Source organism: Scylla paramamosain, chromosome 14, assembly GCF_035594125.1.
Source record: "Scylla paramamosain isolate STU-SP2022 chromosome 14, ASM3559412v1, whole genome shotgun sequence".
NCBI lineage: Eukaryota > Metazoa > Arthropoda > Malacostraca > Decapoda > Portunidae > Scylla > Scylla paramamosain.
The window spans coordinates 14,572,686-14,587,422 of NC_087164.1; the positions used below are offsets into that span (position 1 = coordinate 14,572,686).

Genomic DNA, 14,737 nt, shown 5'->3' on the forward strand with positions numbered 1-14,737 from the left:
ACATCTTATTCACAGTGCTGGCAAAGAATAATTCACTAATACATACCAGTTCTTCCTGAAGTATCATTGTTGGTGGTTAGTTGCTTGTACTACTGAGTCGAGAAACTATACAACATGCATCATCTTTCTACAACAATATATCACTATTCTGGTAATACTGTATTATGCAAATGTATCTATCTAGGAAAAAGTATGAAGAATGACACAAAAAACTACAATTGCACTTATATTCTTTATCCTGTACACCACACATAACTTACAAAACTCTGGACGGATCAATGAAGTGCACAGCTGTCTTGGTCAAATAAAGTACAAACTGGAAAATTACAATGTTAAAATGACAATAATGACAATGTATAATAAATAATGATGACAGTTATGATGATAGTAGAAGTAATAACAATAACAACAACAATAACAATAATAATAATAATAATAATAATAATAATAATAATAATAATAATAATAATAATAATAATAATAATAATAATAACCCCAATAAACTGATGATGTACAAAATCAAAAATTCTCGGGAAGCTGGAGTTGATAAGGCCACAAATGTTCCATAAATCTGAAAACTCCTCCCTCACTCAGAGAAATCAGAAGAAATTATGTACACAAGAATAAAAACTAACACTTGCACACTGCACTTGTATAAGACTGCTTTCATGTGTCGGTTACTGTAATGAAGTGTCACTTATCGTCACTGTTGACAAAGATAATTTCTGTGGGAAACACGTAGGAAAGCTAACAGACGGGAGACACTGGAGCAACATTCAGTGCACAGCATGTGTGTTCAAACTGAGGCTACATACAACTCATCCTATCCCTGGTGGATGACATTCACCATATGCCACTACATATTACTATCCTCTGTTGGGCAATACAGGTATTTGTTAGGCTGATGTGGCTGCATGTTTTGATGCTTATTCAGTTGGCTCAAAGTTTGAAGTTCAGTCACAAATTTTACATACAAAGGTTCAAATATACTGAAGGTTTACAATAATAATAATAATAATAATAATAATAATAGTATTAGTAGTAGTAGTAGTAGTAGTAGTAGTAGTAGTAGTAGTAGTAGTAGTAGTAGTAGTCATTAGCGAGAGCTGGGGCTAATGACCTCCAAGTAATGGAGCCCCTAATTGACACATCAATAAACATGGGGTGGAGGTATTATTAAATTAAGTAGTAGTAGTAGTAGTAGTAGTAGTAGTAGTAGTAGTAGTAATAATAATAATAATAAAATCATTACAATACAACAATTCTGACTTCTGTACAGCTTTCCAATTACATTAGACAGGATTTAAGCTAATTATTTTTAAGACTAGTAGTTTCTCACTTTAAGTTTGTCATTTTGGATATTATGTAAGAGAAAATAAATTCTTCTCAGTAATCTACAATATCAAAGGAAATAAAGAAAATCTTTCAGTAACATCAACAAAAAAAAGAAAAAAGAAAAAAGGAGAAAAAGATTGCACATGTATGGGAGCAAAACATGACCCTGAGATATGGAACAGTGCAATAAGAGCCAACAGACACAGTACTTTCTTTGTTACTACAGCAATAGGCACTTGCATTCCTCACCACACCCTCAGGTAACATGAGAGTCTTACACAGACAGCAGTGTAAGGCTGCTCAAGCTAAATGCTGTGTCTGTCCCAGTCAGATGCTGCTTCACAGAAGTTCCAAACTGCATCTTTGCCACATCATCAACCATACTTTGTTTTGCAGAGAGTCATAGTATGAGATTATGTGGAAATGCTGACAATATAGTCCAATATGTGTATGGTTAGATGAAGAGAAATAGGTCAAGTATTTCTAGTGCATTAAGTGGGAAAACTCTATGAACATTTTTTATATGAATTTCTGAGATATGTGTTCCTTTGCCTGGATATGCATATGCACATAAGTAAGACAATGCATATATACTTAAATCTTTCATACTTTACAAACAGTCACTTCAAGCTACAAACAGCAGCACACATATGCAATGCTGGAGATCACAATTATATATTTCATTCTTTTAGAAAACTAATAATATCATATTTGTATACACATTCTATCCTCCTAAGCACCTTAAATCTCTCTCTCTCTCTCTCTCTCTCTCTCTCTCTCTCTCTCTCTCTCTCTCTCTCTCTCTCTCTCTATTTATAGGATGGATGGATTAGTTTTTGGCTTCTCCCACTCTCAATGATGGGAGTACCTGTGGGGAAAGAAAATAATGTTTGCTTTATCACAACATCATGGATAATACAAAGCTTCACACATTTCAATCCCTAGAATACATTAGTTACAGAACAAAACAAAATTTAAGATGGAAATTAGGTAACTACATATAACAAATATTGTGTTATCATTAAGATGTAGAACATACACAATAAGGTGAGAGGAAAATAATTATTACATAAATATAATGAAAACTGAACTGAAACAAAATAATGTTACTCAATAACTAAAGCAAACAAGGAACAATTAATATCATTTTAATTTGTTGGGGAATGTATAGTATATAATTCTGATGAATATTAACTTTTCCAGTAACTATTTCAAATCTCAGACTTGCATTTCGCTCTACTGCACTAAACCAATGCACAAGCTGAAATGCATATTTTTTTTCTTTTCTAAAAATTCATAAGAACTGTTTAAGATCTTTTAGTAACTGGGGAATGATGATAACTGTCTTCCCTATTATGTAACTCTTTTAGCAGAAATTAGCCTGATGATGAAGTGGGTTATGTAATCTTGAATTGATTGAAAAAACAAAAGTGATAGAGAAAAAAAGGAAATTACCTAACTCCCTCGGGTCAGAAGAAACCAAACCAAACCAAACAAAGTGGTACAAACTTAAAAGTTCCCTTGACACAACAATAAGATAACTGGCAAACACAAATAGATGTATTTGTAAGCTTTGTAGTGCAATGTATATCTGCACATGCATGTATATATTAAGGTTTTCTTGTTATGCTGGCACAATACAATGGCAGTGGGAAGTGTAATGTAATAAGAAGGAATAAGTATAATGTAAATAATATAAAGGTTCACTTCATAGAGGGTCTTTGATTAGCAAAATGCATCCATGAGAGCTCTGACCATGCAGCACAAACAAAAGGACCCAGCACAAGACACCATGCAAGCAGTGCTTCCATGATGTGAATGATAAAGTGCACAATGGAGGCTGAATCTTCTGACCTTTTAAACTGCTTACTCCTCATCCAACAATTATTTTTAATCTCCCCATTGACAAAAGCATTCTTGGCCACTAGGTTTCGTTTTTTCATTACCAACTTAGCACCACTGTCAACATGTTCCATTACCCATGAGAGGAAGGGAACAACTGGCTGCATCCCTGAAGCTGGGAAGGGAGAGAAGCATGTACTCTATCATCTACACAAAATTGTTCTTTGTGTGGACTCACAAGGAAAAAGAAGAAAAAACCAAAATCATTATTAGCCTAATTCTGTGTTAATAATCCTGTCTTCAGTCATAAACATGAACTATATACATCCATCACTTACCAGCACCTGCAATAATGATAGTAATGAGATTAAGTCCTTGTTTCTGTCTCTTCAATCTTGTACTTTCTAAGATTGATCCTATTATTATGCCTCTATCTTTATATCAAGATAATATCCCCTGTAAAGAGGAGGTAAGCAACACAAGATGCAGGAAGGACACACTCACTCTTCATTACATCCCACAAGCATTCTTTTATATCTAAATATCTAAGGCCCCTTTCACACAATGGCACCAGTGGCTGCCTCTAGTTACCTCCCACAGATTGCAATGGAGCCTTTCATAAGAGGTTACCATGATTGCCCAGGCAAATAACTGCTACTGATAGTGGTGAGGTCTTGCAACCAGAGGCCTTTACAACTGACTGACCTACTTGGCAGTAGCTTACACCTGTAAGCCATATCCCTAGACCCTTTGTGTCCCAAAGTGATCAAAAGTTTATTGATGGACTGAGAGTTCTCTCTCTGGTTATACACTACTCTTTCTAATTTTGTGCAGAAGGCTCATTCAAGTGTGATGGAATAGTATTCTAATAAATGTTTGTTGTACACTATTTCTTCTGATAATTGCTGGTTGCAAAACCTGAATTCACAAAATTGCAAACCATGAATCACTCACATTTTGTACCATTCTTCTACATTTTTTTTTCCAGAGGAAAAGAAAATAGGATACATACTCTCCAAAAGGATGAGTTGACATTTTTGTACCTAAGACTATTAGCCTCCAATGTATTTGATCAAGGCCAGAAGATCAACACTTTGCACAAACTTAATGTTATATAGCAAATGTTTACTGGAATGGGTGACTAAATTCTCAAATTACATGCAAGATTTTTGTAATACATATCTGGCAAGACTAGGTTTGCATAATATGAATGACAAATACATGTTAAGCTTTAAAAAATGTCTGAAATACAAAATTTGGCATGCATATCCTAATACAAAGATGGCATTGATGCACACCTCACTCATTTATGCATCTGCAATGCATTGTATAAATGAAAATAAAGTGGCACACAGGTGTCTATCTGAGGATTGGTTTCTTTCCAAAGGTTATGTGACAGAATAAATAACTTATTCAGAATTATAATCATGGTTAAGTGAAAAGAATGGAAATGATGAGAGACTAAAACTATGCTGGTAATGAAAAATGAGATGCCAGATCTGAGAAGGTACAAAGAGGGATGCTGAAATGAGTAGAGAATGGTGATGGTGGATGTGTGATGACAAAGAGAAGGTGTAAGAACAGAGAGAGAGAGAGAGAGAGAGAGAGAGAGAGAGAGAGAGAGAGAGAGAGAGAGAGAGAGAGAGAGAGAGAGAGAGAGAGAGAGAGAGAGAGAGAGAGAGAGAGAGAGAGAGAGAGAGAGAGAGAGAGAGAGAGAGAGAGAGAGAGAGAGAGAGAGAGAGAGAGAGAGAGAGAGAGAGAGAGAGAGAGAGAGAGAGAGAGAGAGAGAGAGAGAGAGAGAGAGAGAGAGAGAGAGAGAGAGAGAGAGAGAGAGAGAGAGAGAGAGAGAGAGAGAGAGAGAGAGAGAGAGAGAGAGAGAGAGAGAGAGAGAGAGAGAGAGAGAGAGAGAGAGAGAGAGAGAGAGAGAGAGAGAGAGAGAGAGAGAGAGAGAGAGAGAGAGAGAGAGAGAGAGAGAGAGAGAGAGAGAGAGAGAGAGAGAGAGAGAGAGAGAGAGAGAGAGAGAGAGAGAGAGAGAGAGAGAGAGAGAGAGAGAGAGAGAGAGAGAGAGAGAGAGAGAGAGAGAGAGAGAGAGAGAGAGAGAGAGAGAGAGAGAGAGAGAGAGAGAGAGAGAGAGAGAGAGAGAGAGAGAGAGAGAGAGAGAGAGAGAGAGAGAGAGAGAGAGAGAGAGAGAGAGAGAGAGAGAGAGAGAGAGAGAGAGAGAGGAAAAAAAAGATTACAAATACAAAAGTAATTTAAGTTAATTCCATGTACTGTAATGGAAAACTGGGAGTACAGTGAAACCTCAGTTACCAAATGGCTCCCTTTCCAAACAAATTGGTTTTAGAACAAAATTTTGAACTCGTAATTGTTTCAGTTACCATACCAAAATTCAGTTTTTGAACAAAGTTATTTGACTTCAAATACTAAAGACAAACCAAAAGCTGCCATTTATTGCTAATTTATAGTTTCTATAAATATTTCCTTTTTTGTATACCTGGAAGAGAGACAGACAATAATTCAGTCTATGAAATAAGTTAAATGTGATCCCATTTAAGAGCCTTGATGTAAACAAAAAGTTTTAGGCTGGATCAGGAGTAATTCTGAGCCATCTGTGGCCCTCTTGATGATGCACAATGCTATCACTACTGTGCAACTGCATTTTCCCAGTAGCTTTTTCTAATTATGATTATTTTGGCAGTAAATGGATTACTACCCTCTGTGTGACTCTATAAGGCTTCCTCCACTAGATTGGTGACAAAAAGAATACTTGCATGGTCTAAATAATATCTTCTTATTAGTTCCATGTAACTAAGTTCATTCAATTAAATCCTTTCTGGATAAATAATTTCTGAGCTGGAGATGTTGTGTAGCGACCATCTTAGCAGTGGAAGTGTCTGTCATAAGCTGCTAAGACAGGGTGGACAGATGTCCACCCTGTCTTAGTTTTGGTTTCTGAACATTTTGGATTTCGAACAGCATTCAGGAACAAATTAAGCTTGAGAACTGAGGCTCCACAGTACATAAATATAAATACAAGGATAAAAACAGATACACAAATGACATGTCACATCTTTTGTGAGGTTGAACTTTTGGTTGAAGTGGGTGCATCAATAAATTCATGAAAAATTTAGGGATACATAATTCCACACCTTTGTGTACATATCTTTTTAAAAACCAAATGATGATCCAAAATAATTGAAAACAGTAATAAGAATAAATACAATTGAAAAGTTAGTTGCAACATTAAATGATTGCTAAAAATAAATACTAAAGAATGAAGATAACTGAATAATTTGTACAGATGTAAGTTTGAAAAATCTTATGACAATAGACACTATATGATTCCTAGCCATGAAGTTAAGATACATAAGCTAAAACATTATTTCTCATTATCTGTAAAAAAAAACAGCCATCCATCTGAGCGCAAATTTTTCCATCCCAAGTGGTAGAAGGTGACTGTCCCATTTCACTGATCCATTAAAGACCAGACTTACACTCCCTCCTGATCCACTTAAGTTTCCATTCCAGAGTCTCCCTCAAGGCAATCAGTTATGCTTTGTCAGAAAATGAGCTTGAAATGATGCTGATGATGAAAGATGATAGTCTTATTTAGTTATTGCTAAGTACAGCATAAATATAATCCAGTTAACACACAATGAGAGATTAATACATTCTAATATTTATTTTTTACTTGCATCTACTCATACTACTTCTGCAAGCTGCCAGCCATGCACTCAAAAGATTACCCACACTAACTACAACCACTATATAACTATGCACTCAAAAGATTCCCCACTCTAACTACAACCACTATATAACTAAGATTTTACACTAAACTTTTCTTACATTTTTCCTACACCATTACATTCATCCTGCTATGCATACCTTGTGATTGCTCTATCTTACAAGACACAGCGATTTAATAACTAGGCAAAATAACAACAACAAAAAGAAGCAGCTTACCCAAAACGTGCTTTCTACGCCTGGAGTGTGTTTGGGGGCGATGTGCTGCCAACAGCGGCTTGCCTCTAACACTAAGGGTGGCTAGCAGAGGGCTCTCCCCTGTCATGACCGGGGACTGTGGCTGCTGGTATAAGTGTAGTTGATTTAGAGTCTAACTATATTCAAACCACAAATGATTACTGTAGACATTATCTAAAAGTAGCTTCAATGAGATCAATATAATCTAGTTAAATTGACAAAAGCATGCTGGCATTAAAAGTAGTCTGAATTAATGGACTTTTCTTTTATTCAAAGCAATTTTAATCCTGTAATTTGATTTATGAACTATAAAAATAATTGTTCAAAGCTTTATCAGTCCTGAGAATGTCTATTGCAATGCTGGCTATTTATCTCAAATATGACGTGGTCGCTGCTTTCCTCTTCACTTTAAAATAATCTATCAAAAACATTGGATATGCACATCACTCATTAAGTCATATTCCATTATCTTTTTTTTCACAGGTGGAAAAGAAAGATAATGAAGATATAAGAGTGTATTGAGTTCTATGAATGGTATTGAAACATCCTTAAATAGTGAGTTTGTTGCTGTGGAAATGTCTCAATTGTTTTATTATAAAGACTGAATAATCTGTAAAAAATATAATGAAATGCACTTGGGCAGAACCAAATTCTGTGAACAAGATGTAGATTTAGAGAAAAATATGCACATTTCACAATAAGCTTAAAAAAAAAAAAAAAAAAAAAAAAAAAAAAAAAAAAAAAAAAAAAAAAGCCCACTTAATGCCAGTTCCCAAAAAGGTCAGACAGCATTATCAAGAAACAGAGGATAAGTGTCTTGAAACCTCCCTCTTGAAAGAATTCAGGTCATAGGAAGAAGGAAATACAAGAGCATGCACAGAGTTCCAGGGTTTACCAGAGAAAGGGATGAATGACTGAGAATACTGGTTAATTCTTGCATTAGAGAGGTGCACAGAATAGGGATGAAAGAAGGAAGAAAGTCTTGTGCAGTGAGGCCACAGGAGGAGGAGAGGCATGTAGTTAGCAAGATCAGAAGAATAGTTAGAGTGAAAATAGTCAGCAGAAGATAGCAAGAGTTTATAAGACTCTTGCTATGAGGTTCCGTCCTTGTGTAAAATAGTGGTATGAATGGAACCCTGTCCCATACATGTGAAGCATACTCCATTCATGGACGGATAAGACTCCAGTACAGAGTTAGCAACAGGGGGGTGAAAAAACTGGCGGTGACGACTCAGAATGCCTAACTTCATAGAAGCTGTTTTAGCTAGAGATGAGATGTGAAGTTTCCAGTTTAGATTATAAGTAAAGGACATACTGAGGGTGTTCAGTGTAGAAGAGGGGGACAACTGAATGACACTGAAGTTGGACAGTTGAGTAGTTGCCTGGAAGGTTGTGTTGAGTTCATGGGAGTGGATAGGACAAGAAGTTTGGGTTAGATCATAGACAAATAACAGGAAGAGACTGAGTGACAGGACAGAACCCTAAGGAACATCACTGCTAATAGATTTAGGAGAAGAAAAGTGACTGGCTACAACAGCAGCAATAGAATGGTCAGAGAGAAAACCTGAGATGAAGTTAAAGAGAGAAGGATAGAAGACATAGGAGGGAAGTTTGGAAATCAAACCTTTGTGCCAGACTTTACCAAAAGCTTTTGATATGTCAAAGGCAACAACAAAAGTTTCACCAAAATCTCTAAAAGAAGATGACCAAGACTCAGTGAGGCAGCCTTGACAGAACCCAAACTGGCAATCAGTTAGAAGGTTGTGAAGAGATAGATGTTTAAGAATAAGAATCTTCCTGTTGAGGATAGATTAGATTCAAAACTTTAGAGAGGCAAGAAATTAAAGCAATATGATATTAGTTTGAGGGATTAGAGTTGTCATTCTAACTAACAAAGGAAAACATCAGAGGCACCTTTGCTTTGAGGGATCCTGAAGAGGGTTTGGAGTGATAGGACAAGATACAGATATGAAGTTGTGATTGGAGGAGCCCAACAGAGAAGAGAGGGTGACAGCATAAGCTGAAGGATTAGAGGTGAGGAAAAAGTCAAGAATGTTGGGGCATATCTCCAAGATGGTCAGGAATATGGGTAGGGTATTGCACCAGTTGCTCTTGGTTGTCAAGGATAGCAAAGTTAAAGGCTAGTTCACCAGGAAGGTCAGTGAAGGGAGAGGAAAGCCCAAGCTGGTGGTGAACACTCAAGTTTCCAAGAATGGAGAGCTCCATGAAAGGGATGACAGTCAGGATGTGCTCCACTTTAGAATTTAATGAGTAAAAGAATTTTTTATAGTCAGAGGAGTTAGGTGAGAGGTATACAGCACAGATAAAATTAATACAACACATAAATATTAGTTTAAGAGTGACTCTGTAGTTGAAAATTTGGAAGATTCATGAGTATAGGCATGAAAGCAAGTTAAGTTGTTGCATGCATCCAGCTTAGGACTGAAAATGAGGATGGAGAAAGTAGAAGGGAACAGAGAAGGGGCTACTGTCAGTTGCCTCAGAAACTTATGTTTCAGTGAAGAAAAGAAGATCAGGTTTAGTGGAGGAGAGGTGGAACTCTACAGACTGAAAATTAGATCAAAGGCTGTGAATGTTGCAGAAATTAATGAAGAAAAATTTAAGGTGGGTGTCAAGACACTTAGGGTTGATACCAGAAGAGCAGTCTGACCAAGGGACACTTCTGGTTCCCACCCCAGACAAAGACTCCTAGGATGGTGCAGGAGTCGCCATATTGAATTTAAAATAAAAAAAAAGTGAAGGATGTGTGTGTGTAATTAGGTGCATGTAGTTTTGTGTGAAGGAAGAAGTATTGTCTTTAGAGTGCAGGCTGTGACTGTTTCCTTGTGTTGTGAGACACAAAGGGAAATATTCAATGAGGTCAAAGCTGGGTTATAGAAAAGTTCACAGCACCCTCTGATCCATTGCTTCAGACCTCACTGGGAGTAATTATCATTTTAGCTGGTGTCTACTGCCTCCTCCTGACAATGTAACATAATATAGTTTTGTACAAGGAACAAAGTTTTCACTAAACAATTGGAAGTTTAGACAATCACTACCCTAACTTGCTCAAGCTCACTTTGTCCCTTAATTTTACTGTAAGTAATCATATCTACTGTGCTAAAATATGTATCTTGACCACTTCACTTTCTACCTTTCTTTCCATACAGGTAAATCACCTTAGAGTGTTATGAGAGTTATCTCTCAACATCTTCACCTTTCACTGCTTCACTTCTACCTGATATACCAAGCTTCTTATACACAATTCTTACTTTAACCATCACAATACTTTGTACAGCATGTGTAAGTCCCAATCTGCTGTCACTGAGAGGGTGAACTCAATACACAAAAGCAGAGCTAAAATGCTATACTACTACTTTATGAAGCTCTAGGAAAACTAAGGAAATTTCATTCTGAAAATGTAAACTACAGTTTTAAAAAGCAATTATGCACTAAAGACCCTTGCTTTCATGGACCTTGGTTTTCCGTATTGTGGGAATTGTGGACAAAATGTACAAAATCTTAATTGAAATTAGACCACTTTGACTAGCAGCTAAGTACTGGTCTGCTAACAGTTAAGATCCTCCAAAGTCATGCCAGACTACCAGTACACTTTATGGTTTTGACCTGGGTCTACTGACTTCTTTCATTACTAATGCAAGTTATGATAGGGATTATAATGAAGAAAAATGCTGACATATCAATATAATGGTCTACAGGCAGTATGCCTTTAGACAATGGTCTTTATTTTCTTCATCAAGAATCAGAGCTCAGTCTTGCCATAAGAAGAGTTCACATCTGTTGCCTTGAGTGATGCATGGTATTAATGTAGCACATGAAAAAGTAATGTGATAAATATTATGAGATACACTTCACTTGGGTATGTATCTCTGATATAGTAATGTAGCTAGGTAAAGAAGCTCACATCACTTCAGAAAATTAGAATTCCTTCAGTTCTCATGGTGCCTTTCCTAGCTTTAAGTCCATGAAATCAAGGGCACACAGTAGAAGCAATAACTCTGATGCTCCACAAAACCTTCCACCATTACTCACAACATCCTGAACAAGAGAAAGAGTTCCCTCAGTTGAATCCCTTCTTTTGGCTAGAACAGCTGCCCTCCCTCCATGTGGGCCTACATTACTCTGCAAGTATGCAAGGTTGTCAACAAGTACATGCCACTTTTGGGTTGTAAAGAAGGCTCTTCAACCAGGATACAAAGGAGACTTCACTGTCCCTGATGGTGATTGTAATTATATATATTTGATTGTCCTTGTGGAATCATATGTTGTAAAGGAAAGCATAGGTGCACATTACATGCTGCATTCCTTTATTTGTTATGTTTCAGGTCAGTACAATCCCATCTTCAGACCTGTTCCAATGTATTCAAGAAGCTAATGTCCAGTGCTGCTTTGTCCCTCTTAAACTGTAGCTTCTGTAGTCTCCTGAATCAGTTGAACTGTTTCTGGCTGTAGCTTGAAGTAAATACTTGAGAGAAGAGCTTGTCCTTTACTTCATGCTACAGCCAGGCACAGTTTAGGAGGGATAACGCAGCACCAAACATCAGCTTCTTGAATACATTTTAATGGGTCTGAAGATGGGATTGTACTGTCCTGAAGCATAACCAATAAAGGAATGCAGCATCTATTGTGTGTCCATACTTTTCCCTACAATGTACATATATCCCTTGGTGCAGTTATTGTCAATGATCAAGTCACATGCCATGCACATTTCCACTGTGTTTCATGTTTTTCCTTCATTATCAAGTCTCCTGATCTGCTTAGAATCAATCAACTGTTAGGTTTTATAATGAGACTGTCAGTCAGCAAAACAGAGTACTTATGGAGAGAGAGAGAGAGAGAGAGAGAGAGAGAGAGAGAGAGAGAGAGAGAGAGAGAGAGAGAGAGAGAGAGAGAGAGAGAGAGAGAGAGAGAGAGAGAGAGAGAGAGAGAGAGAGAGAGAGAGAGAGAGAGAGAGAGAGAGAGAGAGAGAGAGAGAGAGAGAGAGAGAGAGAGAGAGAGAGAGAGAGAGAGAGAGAGAGAGAGAGAGAGAGAGAGAGAGAGAGAGAGAGAGAGAGAGAGAGAGAGAGAGAGAGAGAGAGAGAGAGAGAGAGAGAGAGAGAGAGAGAGAGAGAGAGAGAGAGAGAGAGAGAGAGAGAAAGCAGAAGTGAGTACACATTACTTGACTTCTGTTAAATGTACAGTGCTTAAGTAAACAATTATAAAGTTTTAGCTGAGACTTAAAGGAACAGTAAAGTGATGCCAGAGAAGTTTCTGCCTCTATCCCTGTTTTATTCCTTTCCTGAGTAGGTCTACCATTTAAGATCTTTACCTTGCATGAAGCAACCTCGCTGTTATCAGAAATTGGTGGGAGGAAGGATATGTGTCGTGACCACACTGAACTGGCTTCCTCCTCTCCCTCCAGTTCCTGATCATCACCCCGGGTTTCCTGGATTGTTCCCTGCCGGCTGAGGTGTTGCAGTTTTTCCTGGAATCTGTAAGCAGGCTATGAGCAGTATGTTGCAAGACAAGTAAACATAGACATGCATTCCAACAACAAAAAAATAGAAGTAAGTTGTACTTTAGATGCAGTATGGGTGATATGGAAAGGCTAATGCCTAGGATTAGTCTGTACTAATAGAAGTACCATTTACACAATTACAAAATAGAAGTACTATTTACACAAATACAAATTAAATAATGTGCACAGCAGCAATGAACACTACTGTACATTTAGACTCCAGACTATCTACATTCATTCTATAATACAAAGACAATCCAGGGTGGGACAGTCAGTATACAGCTTACACAGCTGTTTGTTCTTCCTCTGAGTTGGTTGATAAATAGGTATCTGAAGGAATGTGAGGATGGTAAACTGTGTAATTCAAGATGTTAATGTGGCACTAAAGTCACAAGCAGGTATAGTGCATGCCCTGACCTTCTTCTTATATTACTTGCCCAATAAAGTACTTTACACAACAATCTCATTAATGTACTACATATATAATGTACTTTCTATAAACTTTTCTTTTTAGTTATAAAAATAAACTTACATGCACAAGTGAAACAAGAAATTATGCAACTTAATTTTTTGATCCTGTAAACACAAGAGCTGGGCACTGCAAATCAAAACTAGCTTCTACAAATCCAAATCCACAGACACACTAGACAACATGAATGCATGGTGGACTATGCACATGAAAGCTTTTCCTCTCTTTACTTATAAACAATATGCAGAAAACACTAACCTAGCACGGGAATGGTAGGATGAGGTAGATGCGGGTTGTTGTTCTACCCCGCTGGAGAGAACCTCCACTTTCATGGGTGTGAGGAGATGGTTGGCAGTTTTAGATGACACTGGTCTATGTACAGGTGTCCTTGGGGTTGTCAAGGAAGGAAGGGAAATTTGTGACTTGAAAGACTGTGCTGAAGATCCTCTAGTGGTTGAGGCTGAGGAAGTACGGCTCCTTCCTCTGTCTTCGTGGCTCTGTAAGACCTTGGGAGAAACCTGTAACAAGTCTTCTAGTTCCTCCTGGAGGACATCTGGCACAGAGGCAGCACTTTGCAGTCTGTTAGCAGCACTGAGTGGCCGACGCATAGTGCTCAAAGGCCTGTTTGCACTGTGGTTCCTTCCATATGCTCCACTATTAGGTCTGTGTAAGGCATCTGATGGCACTGGAAACTTTGGCTTTGTCCTAACTAATTCTTCACTCACTTTCCTATTAAACATCTGATTCCCTACTCTAGATCCTTTAGTGCTGGACTCCCTTGAGAGAGACGAGTATTGCACTGACTGTTCTATCACATACTTTGCATACCGGTGAAGAAGAGGCTCAATAATCCCTGTCATGGATGACCACAGTTTGTCAAAAAGCATTATTAAGACTTGCTCTTTCAAAACATCTGGGTCATTTGATCCACTACAAACTCTGCTACTGGGGGCCTCCCTCTTTGGGTTGGCTCTTTCCTTTGTCTGGTTGGCACTGTTGCAGGTTACTAGGGGGAGCAAGTGATAGAAATCACCATCTTGAGCAATTGTTTCTTCTTCACCTTCATAATCACTCTCTTGAGATCTAGGGACAAAAGAATACATTAGAATTTTGCAGATCTGTGCTGGGTCTCTGTTGTCTCTAAATAAAAGAAAGAATATGTTTATAGCTCTTTGATTGTAAAACTTAAAGTGACTACCTATTACATTTTCAAGAAAGCTGCCATTAAATCTTTGAATCCAGCCATACTTTTCATAAAACTGGCTCTGAAGAGTGAAAAAAAAAAAAAAGATATATACTTACAAAGCTTCAGTGTCTAAACAGTGGTCAAGGATGTTCAGCATTCCAGAAGAAAGCTGATACCCTCTAATCCTGAAAGATAAAAGATAACCCAATGTTATGCAACATGAGCCACATGGCTAAGACAATCATGGGAATGAATTATACTGTTAGTGATTAATTTTACTAGTAAAGTTTACTGATATTCTCACCTGAAGTGAGGAAACTGGTCAACCCAATCTAGGCATTCCTCCTGCAGTTCTGGGGAAGGCTGGTGAGGTGCTGGCCCACTATGGGTGATCAGTCTACCACTG

The 14,737-nt window shown here is 37.6% G+C and overlaps 1 protein-coding gene across 10 annotated transcripts in view; it reads right to left on the reverse strand.

The window, feature by feature from the left end:
* Positions 1-213: 213 nt before the first annotated feature.
* Positions 214-14,737, reverse strand: part of LOC135106913 (uncharacterized) — a 17,936-nt gene continuing 3,412 nt past the window's right edge. Inside the window, exons 3-10 of one of the 10 annotated variants that reach the window (XM_064016342.1) lie at positions 14,636-14,737; positions 14,448-14,516; positions 13,404-14,228; positions 12,488-12,650; positions 11,212-11,301; positions 7,141-7,264; positions 3,190-3,352; positions 214-2,203 (exon numbers count right to left, since the gene is read on the reverse strand). The exon at positions 14,636-14,737 is cut by the window's right edge and continues 360 nt beyond it. In XM_064016342.1, the coding sequence (XP_063872412.1) occupies positions 2,188-2,203; positions 3,190-3,352; positions 7,141-7,264; positions 11,212-11,301; positions 12,488-12,650; positions 13,404-14,228; positions 14,448-14,516; positions 14,636-14,737 (1,552 nt within the window). In that variant the 3' untranslated portion in view covers positions 214-2,187. Of the gene's footprint in view, positions 3,353-7,140; positions 7,265-11,211; positions 11,302-12,487; positions 12,651-13,403; positions 14,229-14,447; positions 14,517-14,635 lie in introns of all 10 variants that reach the window. The other 9 variants (XM_064016344.1, XM_064016339.1, XM_064016343.1 and 6 more) reach the window with 9 other exon arrangements.